At 41.4% G+C, this 17151-nt stretch overlaps 1 protein-coding gene across 1 annotated transcript in view; it reads left to right on the top strand.

Annotated features, from left to right (window-relative positions):
- Window positions 1–1742: 1742 nt before the first annotated feature.
- NAALADL2 (N-acetylated alpha-linked acidic dipeptidase like 2) overlaps window positions 1743–17151 on the top strand; it is a 414058-nt gene continuing 398649 nt past the window's right edge. The window contains exon 1 of the mRNA XM_044434625.1: window positions 1743–2224. Within this exon, the coding sequence (XP_044290560.1) occupies window positions 1743–2224 (482 nt within the window). The remainder of the gene's footprint in view (window positions 2225–17151) is intronic.

The following is a 17151-nucleotide window of genomic DNA, read 5'->3' as shown; positions in this document are numbered from 1 at the left end:
TCAGTTTAGAAATGATTTGTAGAGAATTGACTTTGAATGTTTAGATTAGAGGTCAGAGTTCTACTTCGAGGGCGCGCATGTTGGGATGGAAATATGCCTGGAACTGCCACCATTATACTTCCCCATTAAGGAAACCATTTTGCTAAGAATACCAACCACACGGTGATTTTGATTCATTTAAAAGGGGAGAGAAATGAAAGGTAGAGGGAAAATATATAAACTGAGTAGATCAAATCAGATAGGCAGGGTAAATTCCAAGTAAATTAATCAGTCATTGAAGAACTGTGCCTTTATATACAGGTAAAGTATAAAACATTATATCCACATGGAAGACTTTTATTGAAGTATTAAGGAGAATAGAATGTCACCCTGAAATTTCCACCATAGCCTAGCATTTCTTTGCTTTGGTAGGCAATGTAGTAACATTGTTTTCTTATTCTCTCTACAACTTAATTCTTTTATTAGAAGCATGAATTATATACACGGGAAAGAAAACAATTCTACACAATAGCCCATATTAATGAATAATTATTAGGAACTCAAACACACTTCTATGTCTTGGTGAAGATACAGGACACAATCCAGTCAGGCCAAGCTCTTTTTGGCTGCACCAATAACCTGCAACATTCCTGAGCTCAGATAACTCCAGGAGTTAGATTAGTAGGGCTGACCCAAGATATACTGCTGCCTGTGGAAAGGAACAAGTTGCCATCCCTTCCTGTTCTGAAGGAAATGCTGACGATTCTAGTAGTCAAACTGGTCTTCAGCATTAGTGATGAGACAGCATCCTCCTGAGTGGGCCAAACAGGACACAAGTCTCCTTCAACACATGTCCACTACCTCCTCGCATCTGATATTGGAGGTGACTGCTTCACTGCATTATGTTAGGGCCTATCTTATATTTGACATCGGTCTAGGGGAAATTCTGCCTGCAAAAATGCTGGCCAGTCATGCTGCATCTTCAGGGAGACCTGTCCTGCAAGCCTTATCAGCCATGGACAGATTATCTAAGTGTAACTAGTGTTGGCACTGGGTTACTTTCGGAAAGCTGACACTTTCAGCATGGGAAGACTATAGGCATACATAAGCAGACACATAAAATGTCAGGCCTTCTGGGTGCTCATCTGGAACTCCTAATCCTTCAGCTTCTGAATCCCTACAGAAAACTGCACAACTCAAAGTAGGTTCAGGACACAATCTGATGCATGCTTTTAAACAGAATGAAAAAAAAAAAATCCTACAGCTCCCAGCATGCCTCAGCTAGCCATGCATAGGATCATATCATTAGTTATTCTTTGCTTGGCTTCAGATCACCTCACTGAGATGGGGTTATCCTCATTCCAGTTGCCATATAAATGGCCTCTTCTCATTGGCTGAGTGAACAGCAAAGCACCTAACATTGGAGGTCAAATCGGGTATTTGTGCCCTTGCCTGGTCATTTTCATGTCTTGGCTTTGCAAACATTTTCCTGGTTTAAATAGTCCAGATTAAATGAGCTAGACTAAATGAACAGTCTAGAAAGCCTCCCTGACATGGTGGTCTCAGATGTTCTGGACTACAGCTCCCATAATTTCTGACCAAGGGCCATGCCGGTGTGGGCCGATGGAACTTGTAGACCAAAATATCTGCCAGTCACCATGCTGGGGAAGGCCACTCTAAATGATTGCTTACATTCATTATCCATTCATCTAATAAATACTTGCCTGCATTGCTCTCACTCTCTTTAACCAACAGGTAAAAGGATGGCATACCGCAAAGTCAGTGGAGCCCAGAGGGCACAATACCTCGATCATGATGACCTCCAAGCCACTTCCCTGGAGCTAGAATGGGACATGGAGAAAGAGCTGGAGGAGCCTGGCTTTGACCATTTCCAGCTGGATGGGGCAGTCCACCAAGCAATGGGAAGCACTCAGAGAACCGACTTGGACCTGGAACCTGTTCAGCCATCAGCATCTCCCAAAGGAAGGTTCCAAAGGCTTCAGGAAGATCCAGATTACATCTCACATTATACAAGGCCTCCACCAAAGAGCAACCGCTGCAGCTTTTGCTGGATATTTAAGCTATTTTGCACAGCTATGTGTTTATTTATTATTGGGATTCTGATAGGCCACTATGGTCATGCACAATGCCCTCCTTCCCCTACCCCTTCAGAGCCAAGTGATCCTCACTTCAGCCAGGAAATTTTGAAAGAACTCAAAGCAGAAGATCTTGCACAAATTTTCAGGTATGTACTTTTTTTTTACAATTATCTGGTTGATTCTGGGGAAAAGTTAGCCTTGTACTTTATTTAATCTACACTTTGCCTAAAAAAAGGCATGGCCAAGGGATTCAATGCAGTGCCTCACTCTCTGAGCCATAGCTCCCTTTTCTTCATCAATCTTTCATCCCACCTTTTGGAAAGTTGCATCGGCATTCTCAACACAGGAAAACCAGTAGCGATCACCATTACAGGATGGCATGAAAGGCAACTGTGGAAGCAGAAAGTCCACCAGCAACACACATAGGAACTTTTTGTGCCTTGTATGTGCACAATCATTTATAAGACAGTGGCAATATAGAGGTGTGTGTGGATGTGCATGGAAAAACGAGGAGAGACACGGGCATGTGCTTAAGTCTTCTCAGTACTTACTCTCAAGACTTAACTGCTGATTATCAACAACAGTGCCTCTTTTATACAGTTTTATTGTGTGCTTGACTTTGAGTTTGTAATGTTATGACCAAGTGGTAAAGCTTCTAGAAGACTGAATAACTCAAGGTGGCAGAATCACCCTATTCAGGATGGAGAGAAAATCCAGTGTGTTCTTATTTTAGGGTAGATTTGCTAAATATTTTACTTTGAAACTGCTCTGTGAACCAAAACTGTTAACCTTTGACATTTTTGCAGTCATTTTCAAAGTCATTTTCAATCAATTTTTCAATCAGTTTTGAGACTGCTATGTGGACCAATACTCAGTTAACCTTTGGAATGTTTGCAGTCATTTTTTGCAATCATTTTTCAATCAAAACATGTGGATAAATGCCTATATTAAGGAAAATAAGTATCATATTATGAAAATTGTTTGGAAAATGTGTGTATTATGCAAAAGTACATGCATAATACATATATTAGGACATTTGCACACAAAATGCTCATAAATCTCAACGAAAACTTTAAAAATATTAAAAGTTCAGGGTAAACTGAAATTCAGAATGGAAAAATCTCAAAGTTTCAGTTGATTGGAAAAATGAGACGTGGAGAGGCAGCAAAACTGGCTGCACTGTTCTCTTAACGGCAGGGAATGAAGATGTATGTCTTGAACATTTCCCTATGCTGAAAAAACAGCAATAAAACCCGTATTCCAGCTAACCTGAAGTCCAGGAAAAGCCTTGCCACTTGATCCCACTGTCTTCTGCCTGACATTTAATGTTATATTATCAAGTGTGTGCAGTGATACCTTGCTGGCCTATATGATGCATTAGCCGTTGTTAGTATTTCCACACTTTTTGATACAGTGCAACTACAGTGTGTGGGAGGTTTCATTTCCAGGACGGATATAGAAATACAACATTTCTGGTTTCCAAAGAAAAGAAAGGAGAATGATCAGCATCTGTTATATAGGACCATGGAAACATTTCTCCACAAAATCACAGTGGTGAAATGCCTGCCTTTCTAAACTTGATCATTCAGGTGAAAAATGTTTCTTACTCTTACCTGAAGTGCTAATCCTATTTATCTATTCAAAAAGGCATTATCTGTTCACCTGGACAAATACTCTTCAGCACTGCCCAGGTGTTATGCCTGAATGAGGTAGACCAGGCTGAATACAAGGAACGGGGCAAAGTACTCCAGCTTTAACACCTTGTCTTCATATGCTCCAGCCCATTTCTTCAGTTCCCAGTTTCCTGATGTTCAACAGGGAGATTTCTAAGGCTTCTACTTGTCTTCAGTTGAATGTGTAGACCTTTGCATGGCTAGGAATCCTAAGAAATCAAGGTGCCCAGCCATATGGAGTCTTCCATTCCCATGCAAGCAAATGAGAGTAGAAACTCCTTGTAGACTTTTCTGTTCAACACAGGAAGGTTGAGAATATAGGAAGCTGCCTTATACTGGGTTGAACCTGGGTCCTTCTACTATTAATGTTTGAATTTGCCCAATGTTGCCAACACTGCCTAGTAGCATCTCTCCAAGGTTCCAGACAGAAGCTGTTCTGCGTGAAGAGCCTGGGAATTGAACCTGGGTCCTTCCACATGAAATGCATGAGCTCTTCCACTACTCATGACCCATTATGAACTGAGGAGGTGTGGCTGGCTTGCCCCTTTGTACTCTAATCTTTTACACATAGTTTTGAAATAGGACTTGTGCTGATTTCCCATCTAAGGGTCTCTTTTGGACTAGAATTCTTAGCTCCAAACTGCTATTCTACATGGCGATCCAGCTGACATCCTGCTACTTCTTTCTGAATAGTCTACACAGTGAAGGCTAGAATAAAAGCAATAGAAGCCATGGACCAACTGAACATGCCAAAGGCGCAACCCCACTGCCAAGGTGATTGTTTGATCTCTACTGATAGCATTGCTACAGTTCTTTTTAGTTTGTTTAGAAAGCTACTGCAATAAAAGCTATTCAAAGATAGTTTTTTTCTGGTGTTTAAAGAGAATATTTAAACCTTCTAAGAGTGCTTCTTTGAAACATGCTGCAAATCCTGCCCCTTTCAAAACTTCTTTACCTGTTTCCATCTAAAATACTTTCCCTACAATTCAAATTCACAGGCAACATGTTCATCAAGGGGAGCACCTTGGTACTCAATCTTACCCAACCATGTTTGTCCTGAAATGTAGTCTCTGCAGAAATGTTTGGCGCTGTTCTTGTAATGATTGATGCATGTTAAAATTGTTAATTAGAGTGAAAACATAGGTACAAATGATGACTTTTCTACATCTATGGTTCCCCCAAAGGTGAAATTATGAGAAAGGAACACCAGAGAGAGAGGTGGGGATAATAGAGCAATTCAGAGTTGGAGACAGTGAGACTAAAAGCCACGCAATTGCCTGAAAAGGATTTCAAACCCAGTAGAACGGAAGAGTCTTTGGTCTCCTTAAGCACCATGGTTTTCTTTGCAGTTTTACAGATGCCACAAAGCAAAAAAAATCAGAAAAAGAAAAAATGACTGAAGTATGGCCCAATGTTCCAGTTGTGTAGTACTAACCTACTTAAATCACCTGTCACTGCAGTGCCCTCACCCAAATTGGAGGAAATTATTATTATTAATAATAATTATTATTATATTTCTATACCACCCATAGCCAAAGCTCTCTGGGTGGTTCACAACACTGAAGTCCCCCATCCAGATTCCAACCAGGCCTGACCCTGCTTAGCTTCCAAGATGAGGCATGATCAGGCCCTTCAGGCTACATGGAATGGTTATGTTAAGTCAGCTATTGCAGCAAGATGTTACAGTATGAACTGCTTCTGTTAAGAGTTCCAAGGTATCTCATCCCACTGTCTGTCCAGTCTCACCTTTCTTTCCATGAGACACCCAAAATTCCATGGTTCCCTGAGTCTACCCAGTTCTCATTGGGGTTGGGAAAAGGGAAGTTGTTTTTCCCTTAATAAGTATTAATTGCCAGGAGGAGAGGGGGAAGGGGGAGGGAGAGGGCAGTGCATAATCAAAAAGAAGGGAACAACAACACACATTTGTATATAATGTGCATGTATTCATGCATAGGTGCATATATAAACATAGAAAGATATATTAGAATTTCAGCAGACATAAGATACGCCTCACCATACTATGGAATGACACTGACAGGTGACTCATATGCCCTCATGTTCAGCCTGCTGCCCAGGTGCTGACTAATGCTTTTTAGGGTTCTTTATATTTAAACACAACTTGGACAGAAAGCACTCCAAACTGAGGACCAACAACACATGGTATCCTATGAACCGAGTGCTGTGTGAGAAGTGCGATCTCAGTTTGGTGATGGTGCTGAAATCTTGGTGCTCAAGAATCCCAAATTCCTCCAGGGGAGAGATGATAGCCAATGAAGCAGTTCAAACTTGACATGTGGACACAATAGTACAACTAGAGCGGATCTAATTGAACATTTCAGCCTATTTCTCATAAACATCTGTTAGGAAATTAAACATAGAACATAGAAACAGAGTGAGTCAGAAGGGGCCACCCAGGCCATCTAGTCTGACCCCCCAGCTCTACTCATGACATGCCTACCATGTGCATGTCCAGCCTACCCATAAACACCCTCACTGATGGGGCCTCAACCATCTCCCATGGAAGCCCATTCCATGCCCTAGGGGTCCTAACCATCAGAAAGTACTTCCTGGTATCCACCTTGAATCTTGGCTCCCTGAGCTTTGCTCCATTGGAACACATCCCACTCTCCACTGCAGGGAAAAAAGGGTCACAACCCACCTTTGCATGATACCCCCTCACCCACCTGTATGTCACTAGCAGGCCCCCTCTGAATCTTCTCTTCTCAAGGCTGAAAAGACCCAGTTCCCTCAGTCTCTCCTTGTATGGCTTACCCTGAAAACCAGCCGCAATCCTTGTGGCCTTTCACTGGTTTTGGTCTATCTCATTCAGAAATTTGGCTCCATGTCCCTAGGGCTTGGCATCATCAGCCCGATCATGCATACTTGCAGCATTCATAAGTCACTGAGGGATGATTCTTATGTAGCAAAAATGTCAACATACATGGATAGGTGAAAGGCATCAGCAGGGCTGAGTTAGTAGATGTATGTTCTCTTTCTTTCTTTCATTTATTTTTAGAAAGTAAAAAAGGGCAATAAGGACTGAGCATGATCGGAGGCTGCAAAATGCTGACTGCCATGTGTGTGCGGGGAGCATGGGAAACTGGGTGTTGGGGGGAGAGAGAACTGTATCGCCTAGAATCCTGGACAAGAAACCCTACCCCACAATATTTTCTTAAAGGGCCCACATGCCGTTTGTGACCTTCAGTGATCTTTCCCTGTAGCAGCATGTTCAGTTTACTGTTCATTTTCCTTGTTCAATATTTCTGGCATCAGAGAATTGACAAAAAGCCTAAATATGTGTGTGGGTGAACATGTTTTATGTTTTGGCTTAGCATAGGGAGTTAATGCTTGAGGCCATAAAAATCTTCTTGGATTCTGTAGGCATGAGGAAATTAGCAAATCAGCAGCATTTTGCATATTTTGCCTCCTGTAATGAACCATGCTGGTTGAAATTCAGGTAGTATTTGTTGTTGTTGTTACGTGCTGTATTATTATCACACTGCATTTATATCCTGCCTTCCGCCCTCTTGCAAGGAACCCACATGGCTTGCCAGGACTTTTCTACATTATATACTCACAATACAGCCCAGTGAAGTAGGTCAGGCCATGAGTCCAGGGCTGGCCCAAAGTCACTCAGTGATTCCCTAGCAGAATGGAAACTAGGTCCCAAGTCTCTTAAATTCCAGTCTAGCACTCTTAACCACTGCACCATGTTGGTTCTATTATTATTCCCTTGAATAATGCAATAACACACATAAAATTGTTCTCAAATTAAAAAGGAGGCAGTGTAAAATTTACTTGTAGGTGCCAATCATACCTAAGTACCAGTAATCAATAAAAATCAGATTGTCTAATGGTGGTATGCACTAGGCATTGTAATAGGGGTCCTTTCCAGCATCTGTAATGGCTGCTTGCTGTTTAATGGTGGGTAAACACAGCAAGCATTCCTATATGTAAGCAGTTCCTGAGGTCAGATACACATGCTTTTGCTCTGCAGAATAAGTAAGTAGAAGAATCCACAAGGGAGCATGAGAACACATTCATGCAACTGTAAATAACCACCAAGGAGAAAATGCATTTTCCATTGCAGTGACACCAAATGAAAATTTTCCTTAAATGCTTATGCTGTCAATGAGTGATGATGGCTACAGGCCTTGAAAAATACAGCCAAGGCAGTGGGGACCTATAACGCTGTAGTATAGAACCAGTTCATTTAGTCTTTAAGCACAAAGTCAAGCCAAAAGACAGATTCCTTCTTTGCACACACAACCCTCCCCTTCGTCCCATTGGTATGCAGTGCAGATAGCAACAGCAACAATAATGATGAAGGTTCTTGTGCTAGAGTGGAGATGGATATCGATGAGTTTGAAATGCACATACCGGTACGATGAAGCGGGGTTAGCCCAAGAGAGCTTTCAAAGCTGATGGGACCAGCTTACAGGGAGAATGCAATGAGCTCACCTGATTGATCAGCTGAAAGGCAACCACTTTTAGTGACAGTGACAAATGATATCCATTAATGAGGAAATTAAGAAAACAATTATGAATGTGATAATTGCTGGTCTGGATGGGTTTCCAATTCGGTGGTATAAAACCTTCTCCAATCTCTTAGTTTCAAAGCTTCGTTGTCTTTATAACCATATTTTTGATTTGGGCTTCCATTCCTCATTGCTAAATTATGCTTATATTGCAGTGATTTTTTAAGTCTAGAAAAGATCACACTCATTGTGCAAGTGAGTTACATATTTAATTGACTTGGATATCATAACACTAAGTGCAATTTTGGCAACTTTTGTTGATAGATTGCAACACATTTTCACAAAACTAGTTTGAGCAGAACAGGTGGGGTTTATTAAACATAGACAAGGGGCTGATTATATTACAGTAGTTGTTGATCTGATAGCCTTAAATACTGATAGAACAAACCAGGCTTCCCTTTGTTTGTGGAATGCTGAAAAGGCCTTCGACAAAATTATCTGGAAGAGTATTCTCACTATGTTGAGTAATGTTAGCTTTCCTGTACCATTTCTGAAATGAGTCTGAAATCTATATTCAGTCCCAAGAGCTAGTTTTATGACCAGTGGTCACTTCTTGGCTATTTTTTCACTTGGAAATATCCATTTCCTCCAGTGTTATTTTATTTATATTTGCTATGAACTGCTCAGAGAGCTTGGCTAATGGGAGCTATAGGAATTAAATAAATAAAGGAATAACATTATATTTGGAACTCCTGACATGTACTATTACAGAGAATAGTAGTATTCAGGACTCTGGGGATGTTTGTTTACAATTCAAAATTATTCTTTATGTTGATTAACTTTTATTGTTCACCTTGAATCTACAGTCATCTGTTCCAGTTTTGATGCTCTTGATCAGTACATCAGTTTTGATGCTACTCTTCAGACAACTCACCCATGTCTGAATTCATGCTGATTCTATATATTTATGTCCAAGTATTATAGCTAATTGACAATTTCAGTTGTATTATTTAGTTGCTTATGCCTATTCCCAGGGACATTCATAGAATTCCATGCCAAAATTTAGATAAGTCTCATGGGATACAGATATTTTAAAGTTGTGTTTGTAGAGCAAATTAAATACATACAAAATGAATATTACACTTCAGACTGTTTGTGCGATACATGGAATTCCTCTATCTATATCCAACAAATATTTTAATATTCTATGTTTTCTTAAATTCTGGGGAGGTTCCTGCCCACATGAATTTTCTTGACATATTGGATGTTGTTTATTTCATTCACCCTATTTGTTGCTTTGTGCTTAGGGATGTATAAGGAATTTGCTTGGGAGGAGTCACAAAATCCAGTGGATTGGCCCAGATCAGCGCCATAGATTGTGGCCTGTATACCCAGCAATGTCACCAGCTCGCTCCAAGGCAGACTGAGCCAGTATGTGGTCTTCTGTAATTAAAGCATGCTTTTGTTTGGTTATGGAGCATAGAAATTTGCCCAAACATGGAACCACAGTTCACACAAATGCACTTACACTTTATGCAAACTGTGTAATTTCTGGCCATATTTCATGCAAATTTACCTGCCTTAAAAATGTGATCTGCTCTAAAAGCAGGAGCTACCAAATAAAAAGACTAAGCCCACTTCCAAGTGGGTGAGATATGCAAAAATCCAGCAATCACAGGAGGAGGAAATTAATAAGTACCACCCATATATACCTGGGAAGAATTTTTTTTTCTTCCACTTCAATGAGATTTTTCACCTTGGATAGTTTCAGAATCTTCCTATCTGAATTCTCTCTCCAGATTAGGGTCTCAATTTATTGAAAAGGATGGCCTGGAGGAATGTTGTCCATCGGGTTGTGATGGGTCGGACACGACTTTGTGACTAAAAACAACAATAACACAGGATTCCTCCCACAATTGTGGCTGTGTGGCTACATTATAAGTATGCCTATAATGTCACATCAATTCCATTTCATCCCATTTTCTCATGTTAAATTAACTCTAGTGGGTAATCCAGGTTTAAGAATCAGTAAGAAAATGTTTCTGCATTCTTGGTAGGATGCATTAATTTTTACTTTAGATCAATTAGTGCCTGCTGCTGATGAGTTTTTTTTACCAAAATAACATTTTCTGCTAGGACTGAATGGCAATACTTACAATTTCAACATGTGCTAGAATCTAAGTTTGACTCCACTGCTTTGACAGCTTCGGAGTCTCCTTTGCTATGGAAGCTCTTAAAGAAGTTGATTGGATACATTGACCCATTATCCATCTTTATAAAGGCATTTGGTTAGTGAATAAATATGATGTGTGGCTTCTTAACCTGGAATGAAACAGGCCACTGGATTGTCCCATTTTGACTAATCAATGAATTGTCACTTTAGCATCTGTATCTAAAGCATCAAAACCAAAACAGAACAAGATTCTCACTCATTTGCACTGGTAATATTGTATTTCCAGATTTGGTAATATTGTATTTCCAGCTATGTACCTATCTGCTACATAGCTGTTAAAGATAAGGAAACTGTCTTAATTAAGGTCTGGGATGATTGACTACACAGCAGTGGAAACCTAGACATTTGGAAGTGAAGCTCTCAAATCCCTTTGCATGAATGGATAGATGGATGGATTGTCATCTCCAGTTTCTCCCAGTTTTTATTGCTGTTGTTAAATCTCAGGTTCTTTTTGCCTTGCACATGGAAAACTTTGAACATGTTGGTAAAGTATCATCAAGTTGAACTAAAGTGAAATTATTAATCATCCCTAGTAGTAACATTGACAGTTGTGCAGAGGTCCCTTAGCAGATGATTAATGGTTTCTAAGTAGAGATGGGCACCTCCCAAACCGATGCACAGGCAGAAATGAAATTATCCTTTGATTTACATTTCTTTGAATTTCTAGCTATAATTCTGTACTATCCCAAACTATTTATTTCCTATTTCTAACATTGCTATCCCACTTTTCTTCCAAGAAGCCTAAAACAGTATGCATGGTCGTCCTCCAATATATTCTCACTAGAACATCCTTGTGAGGAAGGCTAGTCTGAGAGTCATTCCCTGGCCCAAAACCACCCAGTGGGCTTCACAGCTGAGCAGGGTCCAGAACACAGATCTGCCGTGTTCCGTATAACAGTTTAACCTGCCGTGTTCCATATAACAGTTTAACCTGCCGTGTTCCATCCAATAGTTTAACCAGTTTAACCTTTCATAAAAGAAAGGAAAGGAAAGGAAAGGAAAGGAAAGGAAAGGCACAGAAGGGGACTTTTTTGGGAATAGTAGAACAAAAAATGTGCATATTGTGAAACTTGCTATCTAATTGACCTAGCCAAGTAGTTTCTTGCTCATCATACCGTACCTACAGAGCACACTGTGCAGGACAAATTTGCTACTTTTACTCTGCAAGGAACCAGTATTTTACAAAAAGTTCAGTGGAATGTCAAGACAGAGGTGCGGAACCTCAAGCTCAGAGTCAAATTGAGCCACCTGGGGCTTCAGATGACCTTACCTGTTCTTCTGACCCTAACCCATTCCCTACACTCTTATCAGTGTCTTGGCTTTGGTGCAGTTTTGTTCTGGTTTTGCTCTCTGTGAAAGGTCAGTGAGCTCACTGCCTCTCACCAGCTACTCAATGAGCTGCATGTGACCTCATGGCCAGCGCCAGCAGCCCAACAGGCTTTCGGACCAGCACAGTTGGAAGGGAAAGGGCACCTGATGCATCAGGTCAGTGGTCTCGCATGCTTCGTCTCACATGCCTTTTGCTATGCTGACCAGAATGAGCCACACCTGAAGAGGAACTGGGCGGTGGGGAGCCAAGGGAGAAGGGGTGATGATAAAAGAAGGACAGGGGAAGAGGATATGCAGGGGAAGCTGCAAGGATGGCAGAGGAAATCCAGGGTATGTGGAAGAGAAGGCAAGAAAGGAGTGCAACGGAGGAGGTGACTTGGGGGACCAGGTACACACAGTGCTCTTGGCCAGTACACAGAGTTGATTCCCAGCTGGTTATATCTGCTTCCTGGGAAGAAAGAGGAGGAGTACGCACTCCCTTTATGGGCAAACCCTGGGTTGGACTGAGTAAGCCACCTGTCAGTCCTGCTTCAGAAAACAGGGAAGACTTGCAGTTGGACCAGTGTTGTGCATTAGAGACAAGCTTGCATGAGGGGCCGTTGGGGAGGAAAGCAGCAGTCCTGGGCTTAACACCAGCTGTTCATTTAGGAGTTCCTGGAGGCAAGAGATCCCTTCCTTGATGGGTACAGTCCAGCTCCTTGTGCTTTATGGAGCATTAGTTTGGGTTGCAGCTTGAGCAGACTTTTGGGGCATAGAAACATAGTAACAGAGAAACAGAGCGAGTCAGAGGGGCCTCCCAGGCCATCTAGTGTGACCGAGCCGGCTCCGCTCATGACATGCTTGCCATGTGCATGTCCAACCTATCCTTGAACACCCTCACCAATGGGGCCTCAATCACCTCCTGTGGAAACCATGTTACCAGGGAAGCCTACTATAAAACTCATTAGAATAAAGGGCGCTAAGAGGATTGGCATCCTCCTTCCTGCCAAGCCATTAACATTATCCCAGAACTTCAGTCATCTTTCTCCTAAGGTTTAATTACTGGCAGTAGAAGCTCAAAGCTGTGGTGGGTTGACATTGTGGCCCAGCTCTTTGGTCCTGTGTCCCATCCACCACTGTGATCTAGCCCCTGAAACATTATCTAAAGGGTATTTCCACCCTCATCCCAAAAAAGATTCTGCACCCCATGCACTTTCCACATGTTGCACTTAGTTGTAATAACTGGCAAAGTTGCTGCCTCTTGTTCTGGGTTCCCCAGCCCCTTGCTTTTAATTCAAGAGAATCAGAGGAGTTCTGATCCGAAGGCAGTTCTGAAAGAGTCAGCTCTTTTACTGAGCTATCCCTGGGGCATCTTTTGAGGAAAGGTTTTGAAGCAAACCTTTCAGAATGAAAACCCTCAGCAATTTAATTAGCAGTCCCTGGTAATTGCCTCAACAATCATCAGAATTGTGCTACTGCTGAATTAAGTGTATCAGCTTTTATCATCAATCCTGTGGACTTTAGGGGAAGGGCGTTTGCTGTTCATTGTCCATAAGACAGGCTCTCAGTCATGAGAGATGACGAGGCCGATACAGTTTTTAGATATTTAGTTAAGTGTGCTATATTCAGTGAAGAGAGCTGATGTAGCAATCCAATGCAAATTTACTAGTGGGCATGTCACAATGGGATTTATGTCTAACTGCCCACAGATTAGGAATGAGCTTGTCAAAGTTCACCAAAGTTCTTGATGAAGCTCATTCCAACTTTGGTCTGTAACAGATGGCAATTTGTTTTCTTTTTGCACGGAAACCCATGCATACTTGTGTGTCTTTTCACAAATGCATGCATCAATTTGAGATGCACGAGTCATTCTACCTCTGATTAAAGCATGTGTCTGCACATTTTTTCATGTGTTTCTTTCAAAAGTATACATTCTGTTGAACACAGTGGGGAATGTTGCAAATCATAACACAAGCTTGGAACATGTCCTTTGACTGCAGATTGCACCCAAGCTCAGATTTGGCCCGGAAGGGGAGAACTGGACCAATTTGGATGAAAATCAGACAGAATTGATTTTTCCTGTATTCCATGACCATCATCACCATTTTGTTATGGGCAGTTCCAACTTATGGCACCCTGTGAATGAAAACCTTCTAAAACGTCCTGGCCATGACAGCTCGATTCAGCTTTTCCAACTTCAAGGTTGTGGCTTCCTACTACTACAGTAGCTTTTCCAAATATAGTTGTGTTTCATGGGACTGATCTGCAAATGAAGAGGAAACTGATTCGAATATTATGTTACCCATGCATGTACTTACTTGCAATGTGGATATATTCCAGTACTATCTACCATTACAGTAGCAGTGTTGAGGACAATCATGCAGGGGAAAGGGGACGGCAGATGAGGAAAAGGAAGACCAAACAGCATATGGATTGACTGCATAAAAGAAGCCACAGCCTTGAATTTACAAGAGGACATTTTGGAGAGCTTTCATATGCGAGGTTGCCATAAGTCAGAGATGACATGATGACATATAACAACAACAATTACAACATTGAGGACATATGTATGAGTGTCTTTGAATATTCCAGCGTGATAGATAAATGCCTAGCTGTTTTATACTTGAAACGTACCTTTTGTTCAGAATTCTCCTTATGTATTGAAACACTCCATGTTCAACAATAACAACAACAACAGGTTTCTCTTGAAGTTTGGTGCTGTTAAATGTGTGACTGCAACTCCACAATACATGCTACAACAATTAGCAATTCATTTCCTGCCTTGTGCAAACAAATTACCGAAGCCTCCAGGGAGATGAGGCTTCTTCCTCCAGCTCTGCATAGCAGGACTCACTCCTGTGCCTCTTGGCCTTTAGCAGTCAGAGCTGCAACACCCATCTGCCTAAGGACTGCTAATAAGGTGGGCCAAGGCCATGGCTTTCCTGCAGACAGAGCTGCGAGGCCACAGTCCGTTGTGCTGAATTGAACTATTGTTCATGCCACGTTCGTAACGGGACTGACAAGAATGAAGGTTGTTAAGGAGAGAGGATTCTTTCTTTCTTTCTTTCTTTCTTTCTTTCTTTCTTTCTTTCTTTCAGTTTTGTTCTCAGGGAATCGATTGGCAATAATGAAATTGACGTCGTCTGAATAGTAATCAGTTTCAATGAACAGCATGTTGCAGTAGTCTTACCAAAAGGAGACTGCTCGTTGCGGTTCATTTCACTTTGAAAGCTGATGAGTTTCCTGGGGTACTTCAGAATCAGGCTGAAATAATCACAACCAAAATTGATTTTATTCAGAGGCAAATAACTTCTTTTTTTAACAATACATCCCTCAACTTGGAAAGGATGATGACTTTCCAGCAAAGAGAGGTAGAGAGTGAGGCATGGAGAGAAGCATGTTCATACCATTTGCACACCACTCCAAGTCCTATCATGCAGTTATGCAACAGTTCATGATGGACAAGCAGAGCTAGGGATGTTATTGGAGTCTACACATTCTCTTTGCACATTCTGAAATGAACTGATCTAGAGATTTGCAATAACCTTGTTAATGTTTCCAAATCATGCAAACATGTCCCACTGGAAACTTGAAATGTGACTGGAAGTAGAGTGCCATTTCCAGGCATTTTAAAGATTTCTTTGGCTTGCATCTGGATATGAAAATGCTCACTTTCACAAGTGTGCACTTCTGGAAATGTGTATTTCCTCCCCAAATGGCATTTGTGCACCTTAGCCTATGATGAACTATGCAATTAAAATATATGTTTGGAAAAGTGTTCAGAAATGCACATTGTTTCATGTGCCTTAAAAATGCTTATCTGGGGGAGTGTGAATGAGGAAAGCATCAAGGTGAAAACATGGAGAAACATGATGAGCTTGGACATTACTCCTTCTCCCCACCCTAAAGTGACCTGATTCACACCTTCCAGAGAAATGAGCCAATCGAAACTTGGAAATCCACTGGCTTCCATGCTTCCTAAATATTTTTATTTAGCAGTTTGCTTCACAGAAAAAGGTATAAAATAGGTTTAAAATACATAACTTGAGAAAAAATGTAATGGGGCTGGAGCACAGTGATGAGATCTTTATATTAGGACTGGGGAAATCCAGGTACTCATCTCTAATTGGCCATGAAGCATTGGGTGTCTCTGACTCACTCTCAGCCTATCTTTCCTCAATGGGTTCTTGTTGTGATGATTAAAAAGAGAAGAGGAGAAACTTGTAAGCCACTTTGTGTTTCTTGTAAGAGGAAGAAAAGTGAGGTACAAAAGTAATGTAATATAATTTTTAATTCTATATATAAATATGGATATTCATGTGGATTTCAAATGAACAGTCACAGAATAAGAAGGAATCATGACGTAACAGATTTAGGTAGTGATACTATGGCCCCTCAACAGCATCAAAGGATCCATAGGAATTTTCAGATTGCCAGATCTGAAGTTGGAGACTACATCCTGCATCAGAGCTGGTGATCAGATATCCATCCTGATCTTGTCCCCACATAGTCAGCACAGAAAGAGCTGCATCAGCTTTTCCCTGAGGTTGGAAAGCTGACCTTGAAAAGAGGTCAACCAGAGCTTTTGCAGGATGGGGAGAAGAGAAATCTGGAGTAGCCAGGATATCAGCTATTCTGAAACCTCTCTGTTCTTCTTTACTCTCCCTGCAAACTTTCCCAGCTTCATGGACCAAAACAAACATTAAAAATGCAGAGAGGAAGGCTGGGAGGTCAGGTTCAGCTTTGCTATGCCTTCTATTTTGCATTGGTTGCCTGTAAGTTTCTGAGTTCAGAGGTTATAGGCATCCAAGCAGCATGGCATTCTTAAGGAGAAGGGTACAATGAGAAGGTGGCAAAACAGGAAACAGCCTTTTTCAACCACCCTAAATGGGCACTGGGATGAGAGGGAAATCTCTCTGAACCAAATGCTTACATCAACCTGCCTTACTTCCTGAACTATTCAGAAAACCAAAATGCACTTGATCTTTACAAAATTGAGTTTTCCACTCAAACAATGCATCATATTGTGCTGCACAGAACTTCTCATTCGATTGTTCCTAACATGCCTTCTACAAATACAAACCATACTGCTCAACGTCTAATGTTGAAGCAGCACTGGGGATAAGCAAAACTCCATTCCATTACGGGTGTGTGAGTCTGTTCTGCCTCGAGTCCCACTCTGTCTTTCATCCTCTTCAACTTAGGAAACTTAAGCAAGCAATTCTGAAGAAATCGCATTGATGACAGCACCACACACAAGGAATGTAGGGCAATTGTGCTGGTTCTGTTACCACACTGGCCATCCCGATTGTAGAGGAATCTCATGGGAAGGACAAAGCACAGCAGCTCCTCTCTGCTCCGGTTCCCCAGCATTTTTAATT

Source organism: Varanus komodoensis, unplaced genomic scaffold (assembly GCF_004798865.1).
Source record: "Varanus komodoensis strain SLA01 unplaced genomic scaffold, ASM479886v1 scaffold28, whole genome shotgun sequence".
Lineage (NCBI taxonomy): Eukaryota > Metazoa > Chordata > Lepidosauria > Squamata > Varanidae > Varanus > Varanus komodoensis.
The sequence above is the reverse complement of the archived record's forward strand: the minus strand, read 5'-3'. Positions and strand labels throughout refer to the sequence as shown.